Below are 13199 nucleotides of genomic sequence, written 5' to 3' on the forward strand. Positions count from 1 at the left end.
GTGGAGAGAGAGCAAATGACTACGTGAATCTGCACATTAAAGATAAAGCAAGGATGAAGAGTTCTAAGCCATTTTATGGTGAAAAGGTATTATTATTTTAATGTAATAAAATGTCTATGTAACTTAAAGAGGAACTTTAACAGGGACAACCAGTCTACATTAGCTGCTTATTTTTGTTTATAGTTTGTACATGCAAAAATGTACTTGTAACTGGACTAGGAAAGCCTATTTCAGTCATGCTATGGACACACAATATGGTAATCTGGATCTTCTAATTAAATGCAAGCTGCAATATTGGAGTAATTCAGCCATGTAGTTGGAAACCAAGTCCAAAGAAGAACAATGATACAGAAAGCCCCACATTGCAAATTGTATGGATCGGATTCTGGATTTGTTATATATGAAACCCAGGAAGTCTCAATCTGTGATTTTCAGTGTCATCAGCAGACTGCTTATTTCACTCAAAATGTGTCTTCTAGCATATAAAAAAAGATCATATGGACATGTTACCAAGGTACCAAGGTAAAATAAATATATTAATAAATAAATAACAACTTGATCTTCACCAGAGAAAATCTTTAAGAGAGTTGTTTTTTACTGTATTTACAGCTGTGTTCAGGTCTACTTGCAGAAATTGAACATAGTAGTTTTAACTACAGGACTGAGAACCAGTAATTAATGACACTGTAGTTTATTTCCTTAAGAGGCAGGCACTGAGCATTATCTAGTGGCCTACATTTAACGGTGTAAATAACAAGGACTTGTGCTTTGAGATGACAAGCTTGTCGACCTCTCTGACAAGGTCTCAGCAAATAATAACTGTTACTGTCACAAGTAGTTAAACAATATACTGTGGAAGTGCGACCTTTCCTAATTTCTTCATAATTTGCCATCCCTCGGGGCTGAGATGCTTTATTATTTTCTATAGACTGGTGCATAAATATAATTGCATTCAGTTTGAAAGATGATATTCTATACACAACACAGAAATGGGACATAGATTCACTTGTCATTTCAAGGATGCTTTATTTGTGGGGTCATGAGAATTTGGTGACCCTTAAAAAGAGGTCATGGGACACAAGAGGTTAAAAACAAGATTTTGTAGGATAAAAAGCCTATTTTTCATATTTTGTGACACTATTAAGCAAACTAACATTTTGATATTTCAAGTTATGGTTATCAGAGTTTTTGTGATTGAGTGTTTTTCAGTGGTATTCACTACATGTGTTACAGAAAACCCACCCTACAGTAGAATGTACAGGGTGTTATGGTTCATGCTCTCTGCCTCTGCACGAGTATGACAAGTATTCTTCAAGTATGTATGCCAAGGTGAAAAGTTTGCTCTAGCATGTTGTTAACAGACTAATTCCCGGAGGTCTTCTACCTCATTTAGCGCTGCTTCCCTGCCAGCCTCACACTCCAACAGACTCTGCTTGAGAGTGAAAGCCTTGCGACGCGCCTCCTCCTCCTTTTGCTCCTCCTGACATACCCGGCCCTGCAGCTCTTGCAGTTCCTGTTTCTGCCGGCTGTTCTCGCCTTCAAGGACCTTTACCTGTGCGCATTAACATGGCATAAAGTACTTGAAGGCAATTCTTTATTTAAAACAAATCAGATGGAAAACCGGCAGTCTCAATAATTTTTCACCTGTCTGCGCAGCTCCTGCAGTTCTCTGCGTGCCTGTAGACGAGACTTCTCCAGCTCTCTCATACTGCTCCGTAGAGTGATCACCTCTTGGTGCATTGAGCTCTTACATTCCTCTAAGACGGCCACTTTCTGCTCCTTCTCCTCCACAGCTCGTCTTAAACTAGTAAACATATGTTCAACGTTTACACAACAGAAAATATCACAAACATCCATTGTTGCTAGAAATTTGCAGGCCTGTGTGGGAGATGTACCTGCTGTTTTCACTCTCTGCTCTCTTGATGAAAGCTCTTAGCTCCTGGTTAGAAACCTGGATGGCCTCCTTCTCTCTGGTCTCGTCACCCAAGAGCCTCCTAAGGTCCAGTGCTTCTTTCCGTAGCTTGTCTTGATCCTGCACACAGCCCTGAAGCTCTCTGTGGGCCTCAATCAGCTCTTTTTGCCCTTTATTGAGTCCCTCCTCTGCCTCCTGAAGCTGCTGACGAAGGGCCTCTAACTTCATGGCCAAATGATGGAGAATTAAAGGCATTACATGTCAATGAAGGTAAATTAGAAAGCATTATGGATAAAGACAAAATACTTCTTTTCTTGTTGTTCCTGGTTCCTTGAGTTGTTTAGTTTTAAAAAATCCTTCAGTGTGCTGTAACACAGATTTTAGATCAGATAGTGCATTAGTGCCTCATTGTTTGAAAGCTAAACCTCAACATCTCCTATTTTAAGTGCTATGTGCACAAACTCAAGATACTCTATGACCTATATTCTGTTTTATGGCAACATGTTGTGTGTCGTTAGAGAAGTAGGGAGGCCCGGGCTTATCTGGGCACGGATAAGAGCCAGTTGGGCCCACAGCCAGGTGCTGTCTCTTCCCATCTCCTTTTTGCAGCTCGCAGTGTAAAGAATCCACAGAGAGCAACATGATAAACAGCAGCCCCCCCTGTGACTTGCTAGGGAAGAAGGAGGGAGAGAGGGAGGACGAGGATGAGGAGGAGGAAGAGTGTTATGTTTAGAGGCCACACAAGATGGTTCCTTCTCATAAACTCTAACGTGAGAAAAAACAAGCCAGTGCTGATCTTGCCAATTATACTTTATTTTATCTGATTTCTTTGTGTGGGGAGCAGAGGAGAAGGGCACAGAATATGAGGGCAGCAGTGTTGTGTTTTGTGGATGGGAGAGGGGGACCTGGAGTCCCGGTGGAGCCAAACTCTCGCTGCTGCAAGAGAGAAAATAAACGCTTCCCCACTGGCTTATTTACACAAGGGGTTAACTCAAACTTTGATTTCATATTATGGTACCAGGGACCATATCCTCCCCTCTCTCGTTCTCCCTCTTTCTCCTTGCTTTCTTCTTCTTCTTCTTTCATGCTGTCTGGTTCTTTGTCACACATTCTCACTCTTGCTTTCTAACTATCTGACAGGAGAATCCTGAGATGGGATCAGTGCAAATAATTAAACAAGAAAACGAGCAGGGGTGGCAGCCAAATATGACAGCGCTGCCGTAGTCTGACTTTGCATACGGCAGGGAGGGCTGACCAAACCTCAAACCTCTGCTGCTCTGGCTCCACACATCCTCATTCACTGCAGTTTGACAAGACTAAGGAGACAGCGCGAAGACAGGATGACCCTAATTTTTGTCTTTTTATTGAAACCAAAAAGTCTCACACAGATAAACAATCCTCTTTTCCATGGAATCCAAGCTTTTAAATCAAGGCATGGTGAGGCCCTTACAACTCTCCAGTTCCATCTTAATGAGGTGACTGTGAGCTTGTTATTTCACTAAAACGCCCAGCGACCCTGTGCCTGGAATCCTGACCTCAAGCAACCCCAAGAGATGAGATTTACGGCTCTCATTTGGCTCAGAGAGGTATGTCACTGCGCCAAAATTATAGCCTCTAATTGCACTTTTATGTTTATATTAAGGTCAACAGAACTAAATTTTCCTCCAGTGGACTTGACAGGAAAAGGACACAGAAAATGAGAGCTGAGTCTTAAAAGGGGACACCACACCACCTTCTCTCCATGTAGAATTTGGCTGTGTGCACTCTGCACCTGATGGCACCCTGATGCTAGTAAAGCTCTGTGACACCAGCCAATGTCAACACCGGCCTTTGGTAAATGACTCTCCCTCGTACTGGTACTAATTGGTGCAAACTCTCCCTCACAGCAGAAGCAGATCAGAGGTCTCCCATCCGAAGCCAAGCCAAACAAGTCTGCAATTTCCCATCCATTTCTGTGATGTTACAGTACAAAAAACCTCTGCCATCTATCAAGTGACATCCACCCCACATATTATGTGATTTGTTGAATAATTCTGTTTGAGTAATCATTGCAACAGATATTTTTATATACTAATCCCACTGAAGCAACAAGCACAATGTTTCTGTTGAAGATTTTGAATGCTCTCACCTCCTGCTGAGCATGCTCTCTCTGTTGGTTCAACTCTCTGACCTGCTCAGTTAGACTGTTTTTGGCACTCTGATGGGAATTCAAGGACTCTTCAAACTGACTTTGCAAGTCCTGCAGCTCAGACTGAAGGACAGCCATTGCATTCTGGAAGAAAGACAGACAGAAATCAGCTGGCTGAGTTATATGTTCACAACAAGAAAAGTGAGCAGAAGCAGATATGACCCTGTTGTACTTTTACCTTGCCTTGCTCCTGTTTGCTAAGTGCCTCCCTCTGCATGCGTTCCAGCTCCATGTCTGCTGTGGCCAAGTCCTGTCGCAAGGATGCTAGCTTCACTGTGAGGGAAACCTTCTCTGCCTCCTTCTGAGACAAAGCCTGGGCACAACAAACTGCGAGGTCAATATCATTTATATAAAGCTCACAAAAAATGTTTGGCCATGCAGTCTTTGACATACAACAGCTATTGCTTTGCACTGACATACAATAAATGCACTGAAGCTCTTTTCAGGAATACGTAGCATTGCTACATTCTCAGTCTGTCAAAGTGACGACATTTTGTCATAAAGTCTCAGATCACTTTTGCATTATTGTTTCTCAGGGCTTCATTGTTCAACCTGCATAATTGTGCACAACTCTCTTGCTTTGGAGACACTAGTATGGATCCTGCTGCTGCAGCTATTTATTAAATTTAGAGGAAAGAGTCCTACAGACAGCAGGAAGCAGCAAACTAAACTTCAACTCTTGTTATGTCAAAACCTGGATTACATTAATGATTGGTGAGTCTCTTTAATCTGACCTGTCATAGTCTGTCTTCATTATTATTTTTATTGACATTTCAGTTTGCAATAAATATAAAAATGTAGGGAATAGCAAACAACAGAAGTGTTCTGTAATTGTCACAAACTGGCAAACTGGTGACAATTCGGACGTACACACAAGAGATTTACCTAAAATGAAATTTATTAAAACGCAAACAAACTCAAGACAAGAATGGAGCGTGGAAGTTAGCAATAATAACAATATGAACAAATGTGTGTCATTGTGCTGTGGAGGTGTTGAAGGGGAAAACACAAAAGGTTGATGCTGGTGAAAAGAAGAGAGAAACAACAGTGAACACATGCCAGCTGTTGTACCACAGAAGGCCCAGGTGAGGTGCTTTAGTTGAAGACCTTCCCATGTCAGCCAGTTGCTCACTCAGGTAGGTTAAGACCAGTCAAGACAGTTGGATGGGGCCCACAGTGATTCTGGCAGTGTTTTGCACTCTCTGTGATGTCTATAGACAAATATTGGTGCTGAAATGCAGGAGAAGTCTTTCTCAAACTGCTTCGCTGAACTTGAAGTACGTTCCAATCTTGTGCATGCCTATCTGTTAACGCAACTGCATGGAGTCCATATTTCTGCTGTGCTGAAAGTGATATGTAAATGTTACTACGTCAAACCTAGTAAGACTGCTATTGTGACCTTTATGGAAAACTGAGCAGGGTGTACATTCAGACAGGAAGCCATCATGTTCAGATGCTGTCAGACTGATGGAAAGAGTGCATAGCTAAAGTGACTCAGCATGAAGGTACTAACAGGACATGTTCCTATAGATTCACACATTCACAACTATGATGACAAAACTTGGGATGTTGCTGTTATAAAACAAATCTATAACCTTTGGCTTACCTTATTGGAAAATATGTTTTAAAGTTCAATCTGAAAACTCATAACAACTCTATAAAGATCACCACACACACCTGCTGCTTTTCACTCTCAGCCTGCAGGAGACTTTGGCTGAAGTCCTGCTGCAGCCTGCTCAGTTCCTCCTGCACCTGCTGCAGCTCCTTCTGGCTGTGCACACGCAGCTCCTCATACTGTCTGCGCAGCTGCTCCTCAGCTTGCTTCTGCTGAGCCACCAACTCCGCACACTGCTGCTCCTGTCCTCCAGCAAACACAAACACAAACACACACTCAGCTCTAATTAGTAATATAAATAAATAAGATAGCTGAAGCATCTTATTTAATTTTGCCAGGGCCATCCACCCAACTCATACAGTACCTTTTGCTGACGTTCAGCTTCGAGCTGCTCTTTGTGAATTTGCTCTCTGTTGTTCAAGGACAACTGGGTATTCCTCTCCACCTGAGCCAGCTTCTCCTCCAACTTATTCTGCTCGTGTGCAGCTTGTGCAAACTGCCGCTCAGTATCCACACGCATCTGAGCAGCATCACCTGCATAGATAAATGTACTTATGCACCCAAGTTGCAAAATACATATGCACATGACACTTTTGACAAACAAATGATGGTCCAGATTTCATTCAGATTTTATTTATGGGCTATTCTCATCCACGTCTTTACATGGACCATGCTAGCTTAACACCACTTATCTGATCCATGTGTGTTTGTGTGCAGTGGTGAGACTCTGGTCAGCTGAGAAAGCAGCTCCAGTGGTGCCGCAGCCCAGCTGTTGCAGAGCTCACAGCTGAAATATGGATCTCTAGTGAGCTGCTGGAAAGGCTTCATGGCCAGGGGGCTTGGCATGGAAAACAGTGGGGTCTCTGAGGGAGGGAGCTACTCACGCGTCAAGTCCTCGTTAGCTTGGAGCAAGCCTCGCCTCTCCCCCTCCAACCTGGTGCACTCGGCCTCCAGAGACGAGGCAAGCTCCTGGCTCTCAAATAGAGCTGTCTCTAGGGACTCCTTCTCTACTCTGGAACACAGCAGTAAAGCAGTTAGAGTTCTGAAAAAAAGATCTTTGAACCTCTAGGTGTAGAAGGTCATAAAATCCAATGATCCGTCATGAGTATAGTTTCCAAATAAAACCATGTTACTTAAAGACTCTTGTTACATGAAACTCGCTGCACTTTAGAAAGCATTTGCTTAAAAAAACTCTAAATACACAATGGCAGTTGGTTTTACTTACACAAACATACACAGAAACACACATTGGGTTGTTTATGATGCTTTTAAGGACACTGAACTGACTTACATTCATTCCTGCGCTCGATACATGCCTAACTCCAACCCTGACTTTAACCTTGTACTGTCATTTATCCTGAATGCAACTGCTGAAAACAAACTGGGAAAATTGGTTTTAAATATCAAATCGGTCCAAAACATTTTAGAGTTCGGGCCACACAAACAAATACACACAGACATACACAACCACACTCAGACCTCATTGCAACCAGCTCCTGCATGAGACCACAGGCCTTTCGGTCAGCAGAGTTTAGCTTGACATCCAGAGCTGCCTTGTCCTTGGCCAGCTCCTCCCTGTCATGGGTAGCTCTCTTTATGGCTGCGGTCTGAGTCTCAAGCTCCTTCCTGCACGCACACAGCTCCTCTGTCACAGTCTGCATCTGCCTTTTGACCTGAAGACCAGCATACACAAATTAAAAAAAAAAAAATCTAACAAGCAAACTTTTACATCAACTTACGATAATACAGTATATCATAAGCATTAAAATGGAGCATACACACTATGACAAACTAATTTCTCATGAGAAGGAGCATGAGCAGCCAATGAATCATCCAATCTCCATTTTATGCAGCCACATTTGCTGTAATAATATTAAACTCTACATACTTTTCTTTTTGCTGATGCAAAGCATAAATTAAACAAACCTTAAGTGGTTTGTGTCAGCGCATAGGAACTTCAGGGCCATAACAAATGCAATGCCTGAAGCAAAACAAAAATGACTAGTGGGACTTTTTTCCAATTACCACTTAAATCACAGTGACACGCCACAAAACCTGTATCTAGCAATAAAAATAATGAACTTGGAATATGGTTATGTGTAACTTGCTGAGTTGTATGTTGTTGCATCAGTTAGACTCCACGCACGTACCGAAGTACTGAGGAGAATATGTACAACAAATTCACTCAAATTAGGTGGAAATTTACAATGCAGACTGCACTCAAATAGAAACATGATCGATTTGAACATGTTTTCATCCTTGGAACTTCAAGCAATTCATAACACTGTTATAATGTCATAAATCCTAAAAAAAAAAAAGAGAGACATATTTCAAAGTTAAATTTCTTTAAATCATTTGTTCTTTTTGCTTAATTTTAGTAAATTTTTTCAAGAGAAAGTTCATGGACCATCAGAAAGATGAAAATCTGATGATTCTTTCCTTTTTTTTTTTTTTTTTACAGTTCCTGGCTCTGATAATTGGTGTCATTTTAATTACTTTTTTTTCTAAGAGGCCTTTCAAAGCCTCAGACGGTTTGGGGATTTAGAGGGTTAAGTCACTATAAATCACAGACCTCAGGAATTCAGTCTCGAACATGGCTAAAAAGGTCAGAGTAAAGCAAGTTTCAGTGTGATTTAAAGAAAAAAATTTGAGAAATACAATTATTTTCTTCTTGTCAGAGAGTTAGATGCTTGATTACAACTCTGCCTGTATGCTATACAGAGCTACAGCCAACAGGTGAATAGTTTAGCTTAGCTTAGCATAAAAACTAGATGAGAAAGAGAAACAGCTAGCCTGACTCCCTCCAAATGTCTATAGCTTATTGCCCATGAAGTTAAAAAAACAACAATATGTGATTACCCAATGAGCGTAGGAGTCCATTGAGCCAGCCATGAGTCAGTTCTGACAATAACCCCCAACTAAAATCCACATATTTCTGTTTTAGATTAGATATAAGTTTTTTCACAGTTACCGGATCCATAAGAGCAAATTTTTTTTTTAAATTTCTGAACATAGACTGCATGTAAAACACAGACACAGCTACCATGACACCACCAATTGGTTTGTGGACTACAGCTTTGAAGCCTCAAGGTTGGAATTTGGCCATCGGCATCTTGCTTTTCTGAATCTAGACGTTACAAGTGAGTAATGGATCTGACTGAGAACTTGAGAACACTGCATGGTGATACAGTGACGACCTATCAATCACAAGCTCACACCCTGAAACATGTTCTGCTTTATTGTGTATTTACCCGTAAATGGAACCATAATTTACAAATTAGTATCACACCGTTTTGAAGCAGACTTGAAAATAGTGATTGAAACCATAAACTCATTGGGAAAATGTTTACTGAGGTAACAGATCAAGTGAGAAATCAGACCATATTCTTGACTTCTGGACAATCAGACTTGTTTTTGCAACCAGGTGAATCACCCCCTGCTGGCTGCTTGAAAGAATTCAGTTGTGTGTTTTAGTCACTTTTTAGACCAGGAGACTACGTCCATCATTTATATACAGTCTATACTTTGGGCAAGCTGTCACCCTCTGCTTCCAGTCTGTTAACCTTCTAGCTCTAACCACATATTTAGTGCACAGAAATAAGAGTGTTGTTGATCGTCTCATGTTACTCTCAGCAGGAAAGAATTTTCCAAAATGGCAGATTATTTCTTTGTAGCTATTTTACTAAATCAAAGATAAAGCTCTATTCTAAAAAAAAACTGTTTTCTTTAATCATCTTCTTCTTGTTTTTGAACTACAGCTGCTGCTATAAGGTGTGCTTAGTATAATCAATTAGATCCCAAAATGGCCTCGTCTTTCTCTGCTATATTGTGCCAGTTACTGACACATCATCACATTATACATAACAGGCCCCTGCAACTTCTAATATTTCACTGCAACAGAATGTTTGAAAAGCAACAATCACTGTAATTTGATTTTGGACCACACTAAAATGAACTCACACGAACTAAATATTAGCACACAATGTCTGTCAGCCTCTCCTTAGGTAAATATTAAAGTGGATAAATTACACCAATGTTATGGATGTGAGTAGTGCCCAATAAGAGTTGAAACATGAGCTTAGTGCAATGGAGGCCACTCCAGGGCTTGTTTTATCCACAGCTGATTTATTTTTACAGATAAGCTATCTAAAAATGTTTGGATGGAATTTGTCAAATTGTTTAGGTTTGTTATATGCTAGCTCAGATCAACACGGCTATCCCAGTCTCACATTCAGGACAGATAATAAAACAGGAAAGGATTCTTTTCATTCTTTAGGGGGACGAAACAGGGAGATCTGGATCTGCTGGGGAAGAATGGGAATACTTTAGGTGTTAATTTATTGGCCCTTTCACTAAACCCACATTGGATCTATCTATTTATCTTTTTCAGTTCACATTTGTTCATGAAGATCCCCTGCTTGTTATGTCCCAAGTTACTCATAAAACACAAAGAGGGGCTTAAACTGCTCTCCATATCCCCTTTGAAAGAAAAAAACATGGCAGATGTGTCCTGTACCTCCTATAGATTTTAATGTGACAACAAGCTCCGTGAACCTGCTGAAAGCTATTATTAACATCATAGTTCTCCCAGGTGGTGGGAGCGAGGAGGAATGTGAATGACCGGGGGTTCCTGACCTGGGAGTGCTTCTCCAGGGCCTGAGCTTTCTCCTTCTGCAAGAGGCTCAGCTCTGCCTCCATCCTCTGGCAGAGGTCCTGTAAGTGGTTGTATGAGCTTTCTAGGGCTTGTTTCTCTGTAAGCCGATTCATCATCTCCTTTTGTGTCCGTGCTGCATCTTCTCTTGCTGCTGCCCGCTCTGCTTCGGCTTCCCGTCTACGTTCACCAAGCTCCGTCTTCTCCCCTTCTACCTGGAAGACAAACTAAAAATATTTCACTTCTGTTGAATTCCCAGTCACCTATCAGTGGTATAGGGCAAGTGTACGGCCACTGACCTGCAGGAGGATACGATTAAGCTCCACCTTGTCTTTGGCTAAGCCTTCACTAAGGGCAGCCATTTTGGCAAGAGAATCTTTCAGGGCAGCCTCCTGATTCTGCAGTTTGGTGAAGGCAAACTCCTGTGCAGCACTCTGGGACTCCATCTGTGGGGTGAACCATTCTCATTAGACAGATGTACACTATCAGTGAGGACAGAGGTTTTGCAGTCAGGGCCCTGAGGCTCTGAAATGATCTGCTTGATGAAATCAGCTTGTAGATTCAGTGATAATTTTATGACATTTGCTGCCTCATGATTTTTTTTTTAAGTGCTCCATAAATAAAGATTTTTATTTTTACATTATTATCAAGACAGACACCTCTAAATGAGGAAAGTTGCTGCACCAGCACAGCAGTTTACCTTGGAGAGAGCCAGAGCGAGGCTGGTCTTGTCATCCTCCAACACCTCCTTCTGCAGGGTGACTTGAATCAGAGCCTCCTTCACTGTCACAAGTTCCTTGCGCAGATCTGAGTGCTTCCCTTCAAGCTCCTGCAGACTCCTCCCACTGAAACACAAAATGTATCACATCACATATATATAACTCTCTCACACTGTTACTTTGTCTCATACACACAATCCCTTAACAGTAATCCATCTTCATTTTGAAAAATGGAGAATTGTTGGCGCCAAAGCCCAGAACACTAAGGGATCTTCTTTTTTTTTTTTTTTTTGCTAGATCGCATGTCCTTCCCCAATTCTTGGCTAATCAAATTTTTTAGCAAAAGAAACCCTGAAAAATGGGGGAAAAAAAGTATCCCTCTTGCATGAGTACAGTAATGCTATGTAAATCATTTACATTTTCATCCGAATGTCATCTGGGTGCATTGCCGGCCGGAGAATGACATGTGTTACTGATCTGAGCTCTAAACAAACGGAGCTTGAAAACAATCACGCTTGACAGGATGTGCGTTGTGTAATGGTCATTTTCTGTGCTCATGCTGTACCCTCTTTGGGCCTCTGTGCGATGACGTGCCAGCTGCATCTCCAGATCCTCCCTCTGTTGCCTCAAGAGGTCCCGCTGTCTCTGGAGCTCCAGTGACGAGCTCCGCAGTACCTCCAACTCGGCACGCTGGGAGTCCACATCCTGCTGCACCTCTGACAGCAGCTTCTCCAGGTTCCCTTTTTCACTGTGTGACATGAAATGAAAAATACTTTATTTATCCCAGAAGGGAAATTCAGTGACATAGAGAAAGACAAGCAGAACAAAAGAAAGAGGCAGTATGTTGAGTGAGTCAGAATAACTATCACACTTGATTTTCCTGAAAACAGCTTTAAAACATGTAACAACATTTACAATGCTGATGCAGTGGTTAGCAATGTCACCTCACAGCAAAAAGGCTCTGTGTTTGAACTACAGCTACACAACATTGGAAAAAGCTGACATAGTGATATTGTTTTTGGGATATAGTGCTTTACTTGTGACTATTGCACATGTGTTGAGTTCGCATGCTCCCTGTGTGCCTGCACAAGTTTTCTACAGCTTTCTTTCAGAGTCTAAAGACGAATATGGTTGGTTAGTTGTTGATTCTAAAATTGCTGTAGAAGCATGGTTGTCTGGTTCTTTGTGTTTGCCCTGAGATGGACTAGTGCACCTCGCCTCTCACCCAATGACAGTCCTCCCAGACCAGGGGTCGGCAACCTGCGGCTCCGGAGTCGCATGCGGATCCCTCTGCTTATTTATTTAATTTGCTTGTTTTAAAAATCTAATTCTAAATTCGAAGATTATGGTGATCTTACACCATTAAAACAAACTGCATTTAATTTTTTGTCGTTCAAAATATGCGTCACAACCACCAATGTGTGACACCCACCGGCATGCACAGTGTTGCCAACTTGGTGACTTTCTCGTTAAATCTGGCGATTTCCCAAAATCTCTTGGCTACTTTTTTTGTCAAAAGTGACGATCGACAAATCTAGCGACTCTTTCTGGTGTTACTGGAGACTTTTCTGGTGTTTTGATGACTCTGATGTGAAAACACGTATCGTTCTGCAGTTTCTGTCCTCATCGAGCAGCAGGTGCTGCCGTGAGCTCCTCCCCGTCTCAAAGCGCTCACAGGTGGTCAGGAGTCTGGAGCAGCAGTCCCAGCTGCAGTCAGCAGGCCAGCCAGATGTCATTTTTACTTTGCTACAGGTGGATCATATAAGTTTGGCTTTTTATTTCATTTGAAAGTAACCTTCAACCCAGCGTCTTTTTTTTTCTGACTTCAAAATGTTATTGTGGGATTCAGAAATAAAATTTTGTTTTCTCTGTTGCAGTTCATTGATTCCATAAATGCAACACACTATAGTTTTTCATACATAGCATGAAGGTAAAAAACAATACATGCAGTGTTATTTTCATTTTAGATGTCAAAAGGATTTTGTGGCTCCTGGTGTTTTCTTTTCCGTGGGAAACGGGTCCAAAGGGCTCCCTGAGTGTTTAAGGTTGCCCACACCTGCCCCAGATCCTCCACAGGATAAAGTTGGTAAAGCTAATGAATGGATGGTTTATGC

The 13199-nt window shown here is 41.7% G+C and overlaps 1 protein-coding gene across 1 annotated transcript in view; it reads right to left on the reverse strand.

The window, feature by feature from the left end:
- Positions 1 to 13199, reverse strand: part of crocc2 (ciliary rootlet coiled-coil, rootletin family member 2) — a 38544-nt gene that overhangs the window by 7284 nt on the left and 18061 nt on the right. Inside the window, exons 14-26 of the mRNA XM_008277555.1 lie at positions 11651 to 11833; positions 11067 to 11211; positions 10666 to 10812; positions 10351 to 10581; positions 7195 to 7388; positions 6600 to 6727; positions 6080 to 6249; positions 5778 to 5957; positions 4279 to 4413; positions 4041 to 4184; positions 1896 to 2134; positions 1645 to 1804; positions 1385 to 1552 (exon numbers count right to left, since the gene is read on the reverse strand). Of these exons, the coding sequence (XP_008275777.1) occupies positions 1385 to 1552; positions 1645 to 1804; positions 1896 to 2134; positions 4041 to 4184; positions 4279 to 4413; positions 5778 to 5957; positions 6080 to 6249; positions 6600 to 6727; positions 7195 to 7388; positions 10351 to 10581; positions 10666 to 10812; positions 11067 to 11211; positions 11651 to 11833 (2224 nt within the window). The remainder of the gene's footprint in view (positions 1 to 1384; positions 1553 to 1644; positions 1805 to 1895; positions 2135 to 4040; positions 4185 to 4278; positions 4414 to 5777; positions 5958 to 6079; positions 6250 to 6599; positions 6728 to 7194; positions 7389 to 10350; positions 10582 to 10665; positions 10813 to 11066; positions 11212 to 11650; positions 11834 to 13199) is intronic.

Source organism: Stegastes partitus, unplaced genomic scaffold (genome assembly GCF_000690725.1).
Source record: "Stegastes partitus isolate 25-593 unplaced genomic scaffold, Stegastes_partitus-1.0.2 Scaffold100, whole genome shotgun sequence".
NCBI lineage: Eukaryota > Metazoa > Chordata > Actinopteri > Pomacentridae > Stegastes > Stegastes partitus.